This window comes from Strix uralensis, chromosome 3 (genome assembly GCF_047716275.1).
Source record: "Strix uralensis isolate ZFMK-TIS-50842 chromosome 3, bStrUra1, whole genome shotgun sequence".
Lineage (NCBI taxonomy): Eukaryota > Metazoa > Chordata > Aves > Strigiformes > Strigidae > Strix > Strix uralensis.
The window spans coordinates 116,751,718-116,765,514 of NC_133974.1; the positions used below are offsets into that span (position 1 = coordinate 116,751,718).

Below are 13,797 nucleotides of genomic sequence, written 5' to 3' on the forward strand. Positions count from 1 at the left end.
ATATTAGCAAAGATATTCACAGCATTTTTGTCAAAGCAGTATCTAAATGCAAGTGTAGATTCCCACAGCCGTGGTGTTATTATTTCTGCCAAGACTGTATGTCTGAGATACTAGCATGAGACCCAGAAATCAAAGTCTTCTGTATTAGACAGAAAACAGGTACTGCTTAAAAAGCAACTTCGTAACAGTATACCACAAATGATCTCGAGAGACTTCCTCTGGCCAGCAAAAAAAAGTGCTAATTGACACCAATTACTGTGGTTATTGCAGTGAGTAACAGGCTATGAGCATCACTAATTGCACACAGCTTCAGAGGAACTGACCAGTGATTGAGATCCCTCAGGCCAAAGCCCCTTTAGAAAGCTTGCATCACCACATACACTTGCTTTTTTCCTTAAGTCAGGTTCCCCTGAAGCACCCATAAGTTGAAACACCTAAAATAACTTTTTTTAAAGATTAAAAAGATACTTGTTGGTGAAACATCTGTATGTGTCCATTCATCAACTAGCTAGCTCTGAAATAATCAGCATCTATGTTGTTTGCTTAAAGTAACAAGCAATTTTGTAACTATTGCCGGAAGTGTTTCAGGAGAACTCAGAGAAGCAGTAACAGGTCTACAGTGCTTTCACAAGTCACTCAATGTGCTAACAATGCCATACGCACAATGAGTGCACACATCGAAATCAGATGTCACCGATAACTGAGATTCAAATATTCCCCCACCCCCCAATATATAATCAGCCGAAAGTAGATGATAAAGCAGAAGGAGGTGACAGAAGTGCCCTCTCCGACAAACTGGACTATTTGCCCCTGCCCCGCAGAAAGCCCCCGGGTGTAAACGTCCCAAAGGCACCTCATGAACCCCACTGCATTTTTCCCGGAGCGCAGCACTGCCCCGCTCCCGGGAAGGCGGGAATCCGCTTTCCCCGCCGCGGCTGCCGGCACCCGCATCCCCCCTCGGGGCGGAGACCCAGAGGCCGCCTTCCGGGGCGGCCGGCGGCCTGACCCCTCGGCAGAGCGGTACCTCGGGGCGCACCGGGCCGCCAGCCGCCACGGCAGAGGCGCCGGGGCGGGGGAGATGCTGACAGGAAAGCCCGCGCGTGCCGCCCACCCCTCACCTCCCCTCAGGGCCCCTCCTGGGGGGAGGGGAGCGGGGGGCGAGGCCCACCGGAGGCCCGCAGGGGCCTGTCCCGACGCGGCCGCTCCCGTGGAGCGAGGCCCAGCGGAGGGGCGTGCGGTCTCCTCACCTGTCGCGGAGGCGGCGCAGGAGGCTGCCGAGCCACTGGCAGCGGCCCGGGGGGGAGCCCGGAGCCACCGGCCGGGGCCCGCTCATGCCGCCCTGTTTACTTCGGTGGCCAAAGCGACGGCTCCCGCCGTGCACCGCGCCGGCCCCGCCCCGGAAGCCCCGCCCCTGCGTTGCCATGGGGACGGGGCGGGGTGGGGCGGGTGTTCTGGCATCCTGAGGCGTCCGGGTTCCCGCCCCGCGGGACGGCCCCGGCCTGCGTGTGGGCACTTAGAGATGCCAGGAATCTCGGGCTGAGATTTGAAGCATTTATTCCTAAATTATTACTTCGTCTGTTAATACAATAGGATGAAATCTGTTAATTTGGGTATTACTACAGCAGTTAAAGTGGCTGTGGTGCCCAGTCAAGTCTCCAGACGAGTGTTGAGAGCTGGGCCCCAGTTTGTGGGGTAACCTGGGACGAGGCAGTATCACAGAATCACAGAATCATCAAGGTTGGAAAAGACCTTGAAGATCATCCAGTCCAACCATGAACCTCACACTGACCGTTCCCAACTACACCAGATCCCTCAGCACTATGTCAACCCGACTCTTAACACTTCCAGGGATGGGGACTCCACCACCTCCCTGGGCAGCCCATTCCAACGCCTAACAACCCGTTCTGTAAAGAAATACTTCCTAATATCCAGTCTAAACCTTCCCTGGCGCAACTTGAGGCCATTCCCTCTTGTCCTATTGCTTGTTACTTTGTTAAAGAGACTCAAAGTAAATGCTGTGTCTCTGGAAAAGGGGGGAAATAGGGACTTTGCAAGGCGCTAGGACATTAATAACAAAAATAATTGGGAGCTTCTGAACAGTTACAGTAGCGCCCCCCCCCCCCCCCCCCCCCCCTTGGTTTTACTGAGTTCATTGTACACTATGTTTTTCAGGAAAAAAGCTAATCAGAAAATGCAAATGGCCTCTTTCCATTTGCATAGAAATCAAGCATCTCAATAAAATTTCCGATTCCTCCTCCTCTGAATCGTCACTTTGTCTAGCTGGCAGGAGTTGTTGATGTCCTCTCACCAAAATCCATTGGTTGGTGGGAAAAGCCACACCACCTTGAATGAGCACTGGATCAGCCCTAACAAACCCTGCATTTACATCTCCAGCTGGAAAATGAAGTGGAAAAGAAAACTACATTTTTTCCCATTTTCAGATAAAAATTTAGATCCCTTTGAAAGGAAGTTGCCAAATTAGTGCTTAGATTCCAGGGCCCCAATAAAAGAAAGTTCAAATACCGCGAGAGTATTTGAATTTAAGGAGAAGAAATGCTACATCAATAGACAAAATTGCGGATAGCTATGAAATGCTTAAGCATAATTAGAACAGCAATCAGTACACAATTAGTACGAGATCATCATCATAATTACCCTTCATTAGAACTTCTGTCTGACAACAGCCACATGAAAGCATCAGCTGTAGTTGCGAGGTAGTAGCTGCACGGCTGAGGACACAGCTCAAGCCACACACCAGCGCCGGGGGGTTCAAGAGGCTCAAGAGCATCCGGACGAGCGTCATGCGGGTCAAGGTTCCTCTGCCAGGGTTCAGTGTCATGTGACAGTATTCCTAGTGTTTTTCGACATCTTCAGCCTCCAACTCGAATAAACCAAATTTAAAATGTAAAGCAAAAAGCTTTGCTGAATTGTTGTAGCTGTACTTAAGAGCCCCCAAATTAGCTTCTGTCACTTGAATAACCATAGCTGCTGTCTGGCTTAACCTTTGCATCCGCTATAAATAAATGGCTCAATAAGATATGGATGGCTTTAGCTCATTTTAGAGCTTACCTACTCAAGAAAACACATAGGCAAAGGATTTGCAGATTTGGGAGCCTTTTATTATTGAACTCACATAAAACATGCTTACAATAAAAGATGTACTGTTCTTTCTCCCTCTTCTGTTTATTGGAAGCAAACACATGTTATGAAGACCTCAATCACAGTGCGAGTTCACATCTTCACGAGAACCAACAGGTGAAATCTGGGTCTGAGCTTGCCTAACTTTACAAAGTTGGGCATTTTTTCCCCAGATCCTGACTTTGCAACCCAGGTCCACCACAGCTTGCTCTTTCCTTTAAAAATATGTGGGGAAAAAATGGAGCTTTGGCATCTCAGCTGCAGACATGATCCCCCTGCCCTCCTTGAGAGTTACTTGTAGTACTAAGACTTCTCCAGAGCCTTTGTATCAGCATGATGTTCCTGCTCAGTCATGGGGGCAGATAAAATGGAAATAAAAGGGTTTTCATGGTTGCTTCATAGTTAAATTGCTTTTTTTTCCCTCAGAAGGTCCCTCATAACAGCTCTCATTGTTAATATCTACATCAAAATAAATAGTCTACCCTTTGACTCCGAGGTGAGACGCTGAAAACTTGTTATTTCAGAATGTCAGCCATGAAACGCGCTCTGTCAGGCTGACACATACTTTGAATGCATCGCTGATTGTCAGTGCAGAAAACTGTGAGAGGCTATATGGCGTTTGAACAAGAAAACACTTTCATATACTACAAATTTGTTATTTTTCAAAACAGGCAAAGAATCTGGCTTTCTTAAGCCTGTACCAGTGACATACCAGGTTTGGTTCTGGAAGACTAAACTGCTTTTGAAAATATTTGTGCTTGCTAAAATAATATCAAAACTTTCAAACACTTCTAGCGCTATCTAAAATTGTGAGCAGACATTGTATGTACATACTGGAAAACGTTATTCCCAAACCAAGATTTCCAGGTTTCAGCTGAAAGGGGTTGATCTCTACCTGGGGTAATTGGGGCGCGGCGGGGGACATGGGGGTGTAATGCTAATGGGGACGGTGCTAACCTGACCTCACCAGTTCCAGCACTGCGGGCAGCACAAAGGAGAAGAAAAAAAGTAGAAGGAAAGCCAAAGTAGAAGAAAGAAAAGCAGACAGGGTTAAACACACTGATGTTTTATTAAAAAAAAAAAAAAAGGAAATATGGTGCCTTAGCCTGGGTCACCCCAGTATGTTACCCACTTTGTTCCTCTCACCCTTCTACTCCTTGTCTTGGTGCAGGGCGTGTGCTCCCCTCTGTGGCACAGATCTCCCGTGCTGACACTGAAGGACTCATAATTGACTCAAGAATAATCTTATTGCTCACATCCCTGTTAACTAACATCAGTACCCCATCCCTGAAAGCCTACAAAGAGGAGTGTTTTGTTTGTGTTCTCCCTTCAGTACTTAACACTTCGTTTAGATTGTATTAATTTAATTTTAGTGTAATCTGATAAGAGCTGTAACATTGTCAAAGAAATCTGTCTCCTTCTGTCTTATTAAATACACTTTGAATTATATGATTTTTTTTCCCCAATAGCTTGCAAACGAAAGTATCTCTTGATTCAAATGCAGGGATTGATGTGCACTAATCTTAACAGATTTACACACTTTTTCTTAATTTAGGGAGGAAACCATGTGTGCTTTCAGCATCCTGTTTTCCTCTGGAGGTGTAACAGTATCCCAGAAGGTGCAGGATTTGCCTCATTGTGATGAGCCTCTGGCCGCAGGGTGCTCACCTGCAGGAGAAAAAAGGGACAGGAGAAAGAGAAGAAAGTGAAAAAGAACATATCTTTGTAGGGGAAAAAAAAAGGGGGTAAGGGACTGACAACACATGCCTCCAGAGACAGCCTGTGTTGCTCTCTCCCAGCGAAAGGCTGGGGGCCCAGGTGTCACTCCATGTCCCCACGCTTAAGGGCACCATGGGGCTGGGCCCAGCAGCACATCGGTGATGGTTCACAGGGCCGCTTCCCTGCTGCCAGAGCCTGGGGGATTCTGCGACGCTGCACAAGGGGCTGCTCCAGCCTGAGGCTATGTCCACTTGGTCCCAGAAAGATGGGAAAATCTTTATATAAAGCAGAAATTGTTAGTGTCCTTGTGTAGGGTGTCCTGGGACAAAGACACCCCCCACACACTGCTGCCATAACAGTAACGATGAGCTTTCACAGATTAAGGGCCCTCTCTGATTTTAGCTGAGTTTCACAATGTGAGAAATACAAATATTGCTTGACAACATCTGGATTAGAATAAACCAAATCACGACTTCAAAAGCATTAAAGAGAAATCATTGATTAAAACCAAAAGGGGTGACTAGCTGCAAGCTCTGATGTATACAGCAGGCACATGGATGAGATCTATGAGAGAGTCTGAACATTTCACTGCCACCATTTTGCTGTTTCTGCCAAAACACAGCAGGCTAGGGTTTGTGTGTGGTTTCTCTGGAAAGGGATTTGCAGAAGCACAGGCTGTGATGTACTGAAAAGGTTTTTCCTCTCTGTGCTTATTTGACTTCTGAGAGTGACTGTACACTTAGCTTGCCCACGAGTCACGACAGAACGGAATACATTTTCTTTTCTTTTTTTTTTTTTCTTTTCAATTAGATTCATAATACATGCCCTGGTAGCTATGCAAAAGACATACCAAAAATTTACATAATGCCCATATAAGTCTTTTTGTTAATGAATCAAGTCCCAAATGAAGAGCACTAATAATACATTAGTTATCAAAGAGCAAATAACACCAGTGAGCATATCTCAGCAGAGCAGTTGTGTGGATCCATTTCTGACTGCCAGTGTCAATGCATGGAAACAGTAATTAACATGTTGAATTTAATGTTTAAATTTTAATAAATTTAAATGTAATAAAATGCTTTTATTAAATGTTACAGTTCCTTGAAACCTATTATTACTCGTTTCTGATGCATAAGTAGAATATACATTGTCTTACTGAAGAAGGCATTTTTTGCTGTAGACAGGACAGGTGAAATGAGTTCCTCCAGCAAGAACTTGTTAACACAGAAGCCAAAGATAATGGCTGATTAAATAAAAAACTTAAGAACAAGACTACAGCATTTAAAACTATATAATGTTTATTAAGAATGTAAGGGCCTTATCCAAAGCTTATTGACATAATTGAAAAGTCTCTAGTAATGTCATTGTCAATGAATTTTGAATTAATCCTGGAGAATTTAGATACAAGCACATGCCATTGTTTACGGCTTCATGTTGTTAATGAGCCACAGAAATGCTGCAGCACGGGGAGGGGACCAGTTTAGAGACCGTTTGCCGGGAAGTATCCCTCCTCTCCTGCCATCTCAAAGTGTTTTCTGAGTCTCCTATGTGGCATATGAGGCTCCAAGACCGGAAGGGATCAGGTATGACCTGACTCAGGCTTTTCCAAGGCCAAGGATCTGGAGAGGTTGTCTGGGAGTTTTCGGGTCTCTCTGTTTTCCCAATAATTCAAGGTCACTTCTGTTTCTGAGATGTAGACACAAGGAATTAACCAGTCTTCATTTAAGTGTCTGCTGTTGTCTGAAGAGGAAAGAGGAGATTGACCGTGTTGAGTTTCCCCATCCCTGGAGAAATGAGAACTGAATTTAGGTTTTCTGAAATGTGAGACAAGAGGCTGAATTTGAACGAGACCACTCACGACAGACTGTCAAAAGGCAATATTCCTGTCTTCTCTGGAATTATCTATGCCTTACGCTCTGGAGTGCCCCACACAACCACTGCTGTCATTTCTGTTGCTCAATCTGAAACAGTTCTGATGTATTTCTGTGCAGGAAGTACTATTTTGGATCATTATGGAATGTCTCTTTCAGGCCTGCAGTAACCAAAAAGAAAGCAGAAGATGGCTCACAAACACATAGCCAAAATCAATCCCACAGCTGCCTGCGTGGGTCCCACAGAAGGGAGCACTACTCCACTGTGCAAGCTCGACTCAACACACTGTGGCCCAGTGCGAGGCAGAGCCTGCCGCACATCGCAAACCACAACCACGCAGAGTTCAACTTTGTCACAAATTGCAGGATAGAGAACATACATCACGGGGCTCAAATCTGCCTCTGCCAAACTCTCCAGACAAAGGAACGATGCTGTGTGCCTGAATGCCTGCTCTGCACCTGCAGCATGCAGCTGTATGTTTGTGATGCTGCAGTGAACCTACAAAGCAGAGATTTTTACACCCCAACATTTTCCTAGCCACAAAAGTGTCCTACCTTACCGTCAACATGCGGTCCTTTGCACCAAGTCAGGATCATGCCATGGTTTTGCCAGGATCCTCTTTCTGGACAGCAGCTTCATGGCCACATTATTCCCAGCTCCCCATCCACCATCCATTCCCCATCTCCAACGAGCGAGGCAGGCAGCACAATCACAGGTTGGTCAGTCAACTCCATATTTCTTGATCTTGGCACTTGCTGCTGCTGCTGTTTGAAGGACAGAGATTTATCAGGCTCTTTCATTAGTATTTCAACAAATGAGTGGAGTAATCTCTGAATGAAATAGTGAAAAAGTTTTTCTTCTACAAGTCATGAAAAATTAAAGGGAAAATATAAAATAACTGGGAAGTTCTTTTAACTGAATTAGATAATGTTTCCTTTTTAGCACCACATTTTATACCAATCTATTTTGAAGAACTGCTTTCTGTGTTGACAGGGACAAGGCATTTAGACAAGGTAAAAAGCCTAGAAGATCCAAAACCCCAGACTCAAAGAGAGAGCGTCTGGCCTATTGTCTGTTTTGATTAATGAAGCCTTTTGCATAGTGAGATAATATGATGTTTACTGAGCAGGGAATGCTGCTGTGCAGCAGAAATATCAGAAGTATGAATAATATTCAATACGATAACGACATCAATAAGCTAATCTATGTATTACTTGATTCTGCTTAAAAATGCCTCAAATGATATTTGTTTATTTCGTAATTGTCAGCCACTTTGATGCACTTGTCGTCAGGTTCAACAAGTGCTCCAAGCTACAAGGGTTTGAAACAAAAGGAAGCACTTGGGCGAGCCTTGCAGTTTAGTGCTGTTTGGGGCAAGGGAAATGAGATCCGAGGGCCGTGCCTCACCGACGACGGCACGGGTAGCGGGATGCTGCTCTTTAGACAGTGACAGAGACTCTCTTGAGAATCGCTCACTACCCTACACCGAAATATTTAAACCCTGTTAAAGATGTTTGTATTTCAACACCAACACGAACACTTGCAAGTCAAAACAAAAAGCAAGCAAATCAACAAAACGGCAGCATCAGCATATGTGGAAAATAAATGTGTTCCCTAGAGCTAGAATTATGTGTAAACCTGAACTGATTTCTAGTCACTGTTTGGTTGCTGTCTCCATTTTATTTTTACTTCTGCCTGAGGTTTGGAGCTGAATGTCTGGACCCTATGAAGCACTGGAGAAGCTGGTTTGCTTTTCAGCAGAGCCAGGCCAAATTTCACGTGGGGTAATAACTAAATGCTGCTTCTCTGAATTCTCTGTTTCTTTGAAATCCAGTTTCAAGTGAACACGGTATTTTTCACTTCCTGTCCCAAACCACCACGGTGTTTTTCTGTGATTTATTAAGCATGTTCCCCTCTGTCCTTTGCAGAAGATTGTTCTGATGATGAATGAAAGGATCCATACGTATAAGCCATTCATTCATTTGAAAAGCAGGAGAACAAGCTTAAGACTACTAAATTAATTAAACTGTGTCTGCTCAGCATTGCTGGGACATGCCCTCTGAACTCCATTTAGTATATGCAACAGTAAACAATCGTGGCAAACATAAATAGGAACGTGAAGCAGAAGCTGGCAAAAAGGCTTGAGGAGAGATGGAAAAATATTCCAATAGGACATTTAGACAGTGCTCAAAAATTTGTTTCGGATCTACTTTTGAGGAAATCCTCCTGTCGGTGGGACAAGCAGGTGGGATCTGTGGACAGAAAAGGTCTGGGCTGATTTACAGGTCCAAAACATTTTGACTGTTTGCTGACACACGTACCGTACACGGCCTCTTCGAGCGCAGGATGGTGCCCAGAGGGTGCCCTGTTTCCCTCAGGAGAGGACCAGACCCTGGGGGGGACTTGAGCATCTGACCGTGCCCCAGGCAGCGGCCTCTGGCTGCCCCCCCAGTGTCCCCCACCCCCAGCAGTGCCAGCCTGCAGCAACCTCGGCTCTTACACACCGAAAGGCGAGTTCTTGCCCCCCCGGAGCAACACAGACAATTGCAACCATCCAGTCAACTTTTAAAGGATTGCTCAATTAAAACGCTCCGCTCGCAATATTTTTTTTTTTATTTTTTTTTTTTTTAATGCAGAAGTGCATTTATTTGCTGTGCTCCGAGGTGCCCGGGGACGCGCTGCCAGCCTGCCCGGCGCTGGCGTGGACGCCCGACCCTTCCCTTCATCGCAATTATGCAGCAATTAGCCGAATGCCAGGGCGAAATCTGGGCTCGCCGCTCTGCTCCGGGAGCCTGGGCCACACCGGGCCCCCCGGCCGCTAGCCTGGGCTTAAAAAAGAAAAGGGAAAAAAAAAAAAAAAAAAAGAAGAAAAGAAAGCAAGCAACCCAACGGCCCCCCCTCCCCCCAGCTCCACGCAAGCAACCGAAGGACAATCCCCTCCACCCGAAACGCGACGTGGGGGAAAGCACCGGTATGAATTTTCGGAAGGTGCTGCAAAACTCCCGTTCGCCCCTTGGCTCCCAGGGTACAGCCCATCGCTGCTGCTGCAGGGCGGGTGACGGGGCAGACGGGGAGCCGGGCTCCCCGGGATGCCTCCGGAGCGGGCCCGGCGCTGCTCCGGGAGCCCCGGCCCGGGAGCCCCGGCCCGGGCAGCGCGGCCGCCGCGACGGGAGCTGAGCAAGGTAGGTTCCGCTCTCTTTGCCTCTTCCTCCAGCTTACCGCCTTCGTTTCTCTTTTTTCTTCCCCCGTCGTTTCCTTCGAGTGATTTAATTCTGATGATTTTATAATTTCGCGGCGCGGGCACGTAACGGACAGCGAAAGGGACGCTCGGTCCCATTCAAAAAAATCAGGGTATTTCACAAAATCCGGCCGCGGTGGCGTTCTAGGGGAGCGCTGCCAAACGCTGCACCTATTCGGGCTAATCCCTGCTGCTTTTCCAGCGTCTCCGGGTGACTGGGACCAACAATAACCATCAGTAACTGAAGGCAGCGGCTTTGCGCGACCCCAGGGCTGGCCGTGTGCTGCGGGGCTTGAAACTCGGGTGGGTGCGAGAGCAGCGGGGGGGCAGAGTGCCCCGAAAGCTGCTCCGGTGTGGGGGGACGGGACGGGACACAACGCCCGACAGACTGGGCTTTCGGGGGGAAACGATGCGTTTGGTAACCTGCTGCCCCGCTCCGAGAAGGGACCGGATTCCCTTCCCCAGCCCCATCCAAGGGGCCGCGGCAGCGGCTCTGGCGGGGCGAGGGATCGCGGCCCCTCGGCCCTGCCAGCCCCCCACGGACCCCCGTTTAACCGCCCTCCTCGAAGCGAACCGGCGGCCGGGCCCTTTCGCGGGGGTCGCAGCCGGGCGAAGGGCAGTTTTTCAATCCGGGAGGTTTCTCCCGCAGAGCCGCCCCGTCGCCCCGCGGCTCCCCCCGCCGCGGGCAGGCTCCTGACGCTCTCCTTACCTCGGCTCCGGCGCGGCGGCTCCTCCGCAGCCGGCGGAGACGGTGCCAGCCCCAGCCCCGGGCTGCTCCCTCGCAGCCGGCACGGCCAGCAAACCACGGCTCTGCCAAGGCAAGGGGGGGAAAAATATTTAAAAAATTAGGATTTTCCCCCAAATCCCTCCTGCAAAGACCGCGGGGTACTAGTATCGGGGATGCTTCCCCACTTCCCTCCCCGCCGGGGCCGTGCGGGAGCGGCCGGGACCCCACCGGTGCGAGGCGGGAGAGCCCGTCCGCCCTCCCCGTATCGATTTCAGACCGGCGCTGATAGCATTTAGGCCAGGATTGGGGTATAATGGAAATATCATCAGGAGACAATTACCTTTTCAGAGCATTCACTTCTCCTCCCAGACACTGTTATTTGAGAAATAGGATCATTTGATTTCATATTGCACTAAATAACACCCAGCCGTCTCAAATTGCCAGCTTCTTAAAAGCCACCCATTGGAATAAATTGCAGAGCGACTCTTTTGGCTCTGGCTTCTTCGCGCCCCCCCCCCCCCCCCCCCCTTCTTCTTCTTCCCCCCCCTCCCCTTTCTTCTCCTTTGCAGAACCATATTACGGGAATAAATCGGGAAGAGGGCGGCCCAGGCCCAGTGCTGGCGGTTAAGCGGCGCTCAGCAAAGCGCCGGCTCCCTTCATAGGCGCTTAAACCGCTAAACCCGACCTGCGCGGGTTTTACTCGTGTTTTTCCCCATCCTCCCCACCATTCCACTTTTTTTTTTTTTTTTTTTTTTCCTTTTAAAGCAAGATTTTCCGCTGTTCCCGCCTGGGCCCCGCGGATGCCAAGGTGCGATGTGCCTTTAAGGCTATCAGTGCGCGCCTGCTAATCTGGTCATCACAGGCTTCATTATATCGGTATTAATGTCATCCGCGGATTACTAATTAGATTTGAGGGGTAAATGAAATTACCCGACTGGGCTGCGTGAACTGAGCGGAGTCTCCCGGCGCTTACCGGGATTTACGGGGGGAAAAAAAGCAAAAAAAAAAAAAAAAAAATCCTTTTATTTCTCCTCCTTTTTATCCGCCCCCCCACCCCTTCTTGCCCCTCCCCGGCCAGGCCGCCCCGAGCCCCCCATCGCCGCGGCCCGGCGGCGGGGCTGGGACTCGCGTCCTAGTCGTGCTCTCCTCCGACAGACACTAATCAAGTAATTTCCCAATCCCAGCCCCATCAAATTGCTCTTTAGCTGTTGAACTGTGGAGTTTTGCTCCTCTTTTCTCATGCTAATCAAGCCCATTCAGCATCTCTCTGTGAGGCTATTTGTAGTGGAATAAATCTCCTTGTTTGCCTGCTGCATGATTAATTGATATTGTTGTATGGCTTTTGTTTGGGCTGCGGGAGAGCTGAAAGGCAGTGCATATTGGATGTGACGAAAGGAGCTTGAAACATCATTTTGCTGCTGAGGTCTTTCAGAGGTCGAGGGATAGACCGATCACATTATTCATCCTATTTATTTATCCTTATTAGAAAATATGATGAAAGAATAAGGCCTGGAGTCTTTTTTAAACATTGACTAAACAGTGCATACACAACCCCAATTAAAAAAAGTGCCTAAGATGAGGCCTTTTCTCCATATTAGAAAAATAGCTCTTTTTAACGAGGACCAATTAAATCGTACTTCATTTTACCTGGGATCTCACAATAGACTTGACAACAAATTGCCTTTCTTCTTCACTGTTAATTACCGGTGGAATCAGCCACGCTCCCACAGCATGGAACCCTCCCCAGATAACCCACCCACCCAAACCCCTGGCAGCAGATGAGCAAGGGGCCCCTTCCCACCCATGACCCTACCAAAATCCACCCCAGATCCACGTAGGTCTCCAGTCATCTCCCACTCCAGCCGAACACAGCGTGAGCCGAGTTGGGCCTCTCCGTCCCCTCCTGCGGAAGCGTGTGGAGCTATTTCAGCCTGGCCCTGGACTCCATTCCCAGGCCTCCCCCCCCCGCCCCGCTATTTCAAAAACTGTGTCCGGACTCCCAGGGGACATCGCTGCAACCAGGAGATTCAATTAAATAATCCCCGTCCTTTGCTTCTCCCACAAATGGCTTTTTTCCTCCCCCAAATATTTCCTTTTCCAAGTTTCTTTTCAGAAAGGAAAAAAAAAAAAAGAAACAAAAAACCAAACTGAAGAACAACAGGAAAAAAAGAAGAAGGGGGGGAAAGAAAAGAAAGAAACTGTTCTCCTTTCTTTTCCCTGTATGCAGGGTAATTGATAGGCTCTATCAGAGGTCAGGATTTGCATAAGAATTAAGAGCAGTAAATTAATTTAATATTCCATGCACATCTCCAATTATTCCTGCAGACCTTTGTCTCCACGGCTGGCAGAGAGAAGGTTCAGCTGCTCTTCAACCAAACAACATCTGTGCAGTTAATAATTTGATAAACAGCTCATACAAATAGTTTCTGAATTATCTGCCAACCCAATGACTATTCAGTTTTGAAACACTTGGCAAGGTCTGCGACGTGCGGTCGGGGCTTTGTAGCCTTGTTCCAGTGATTTAGCTGCCCGGGCAGACATTTTCCCTCCTTATCTCTTAAATATAATCAGCTACTTGCAACAAAAAAAATCAATAACAATATGTAAAATAAGTAATTACTAGTAATTAATAAAAGCCCCCCCACCCCATTGCAGATGAGGTGTGGGGGTGCCGGTGTGTGGGAGGGGGCCGCACATGCTGACCAAACAGCTGGCTGTGTGGTGGGGGGGCCAGGGGTCCCCCTCACCCACTCTGGGGCTCCAGGTCTTCATCTCCGGTCGATCTGTGGAAGGTTTTGTGGTTAGCATGGGTGCCTGCTCAAATGAGAGATGAATAACTCTTGCTGGGTCTTGGCATGGGCCCCTTCACTGACTGCAGGATTTACAGCCCCTTGGCTGCTTCCTTTCCTATGCAACAAGCTGGAAAGGGGACACGTTTTTCTGGAAGTCCTGGCTGTCCTCCTGCCTGGGCCTCAAAGGAGGAATGGCTGAAGGTAGCTCTGCTAAATCCAAATTTCAGCCTAAAGAGGGCATCCTGATTTTCACCCACTCATTTCCAGGGGAAATCCAATCCTACAAAATTGAAGTGGTTCCTTCACCCATC

The 13,797-nt window shown here is 48.1% G+C and overlaps 1 protein-coding gene and 1 long non-coding RNA gene across 11 annotated transcripts in view; both read right to left on the minus strand.

Moving 5' to 3' along the window:
• KIZ (kizuna centrosomal protein) overlaps positions 1–1,380 on the minus strand; it is a 51,213-nt gene extending 49,833 nt beyond the window's left edge. For 8 of the 9 annotated variants that reach the window (XR_012628296.1, XR_012628300.1, XR_012628297.1 and 5 more), the window contains exon 1: positions 1,248–1,380. Coding sequence is in view for 4 of the 9 variants with exons in the window: in XM_074864076.1 (XP_074720177.1) it covers positions 1,248–1,333 (86 nt within the window). In the remaining 5 variants the exon portion in view is untranslated. The remainder of the gene's footprint in view (positions 1–1,247) is intronic. The other variant, XM_074864075.1, reaches the window with a different exon arrangement.
• Positions 1,381–5,628: 4,248 nt separating this feature from the next.
• Positions 5,629–11,158, minus strand: LOC141941404 (uncharacterized). 2 transcript variants are annotated; one of them, XR_012628306.1, is made up of 4 exons: positions 11,035–11,158; positions 10,677–10,777; positions 7,289–7,493; positions 5,629–6,597 (listed from the first exon to the last, which is right to left on the minus strand). It is a non-coding gene; the product is annotated as an uncharacterized LOC141941404 (long non-coding RNA). The 2 variants fall into 2 exon arrangements; XR_012628305.1 differs by having other exon boundaries at positions 5,629–6,889.
• Positions 11,159–13,797: the final 2,639 nt, after the last annotated feature.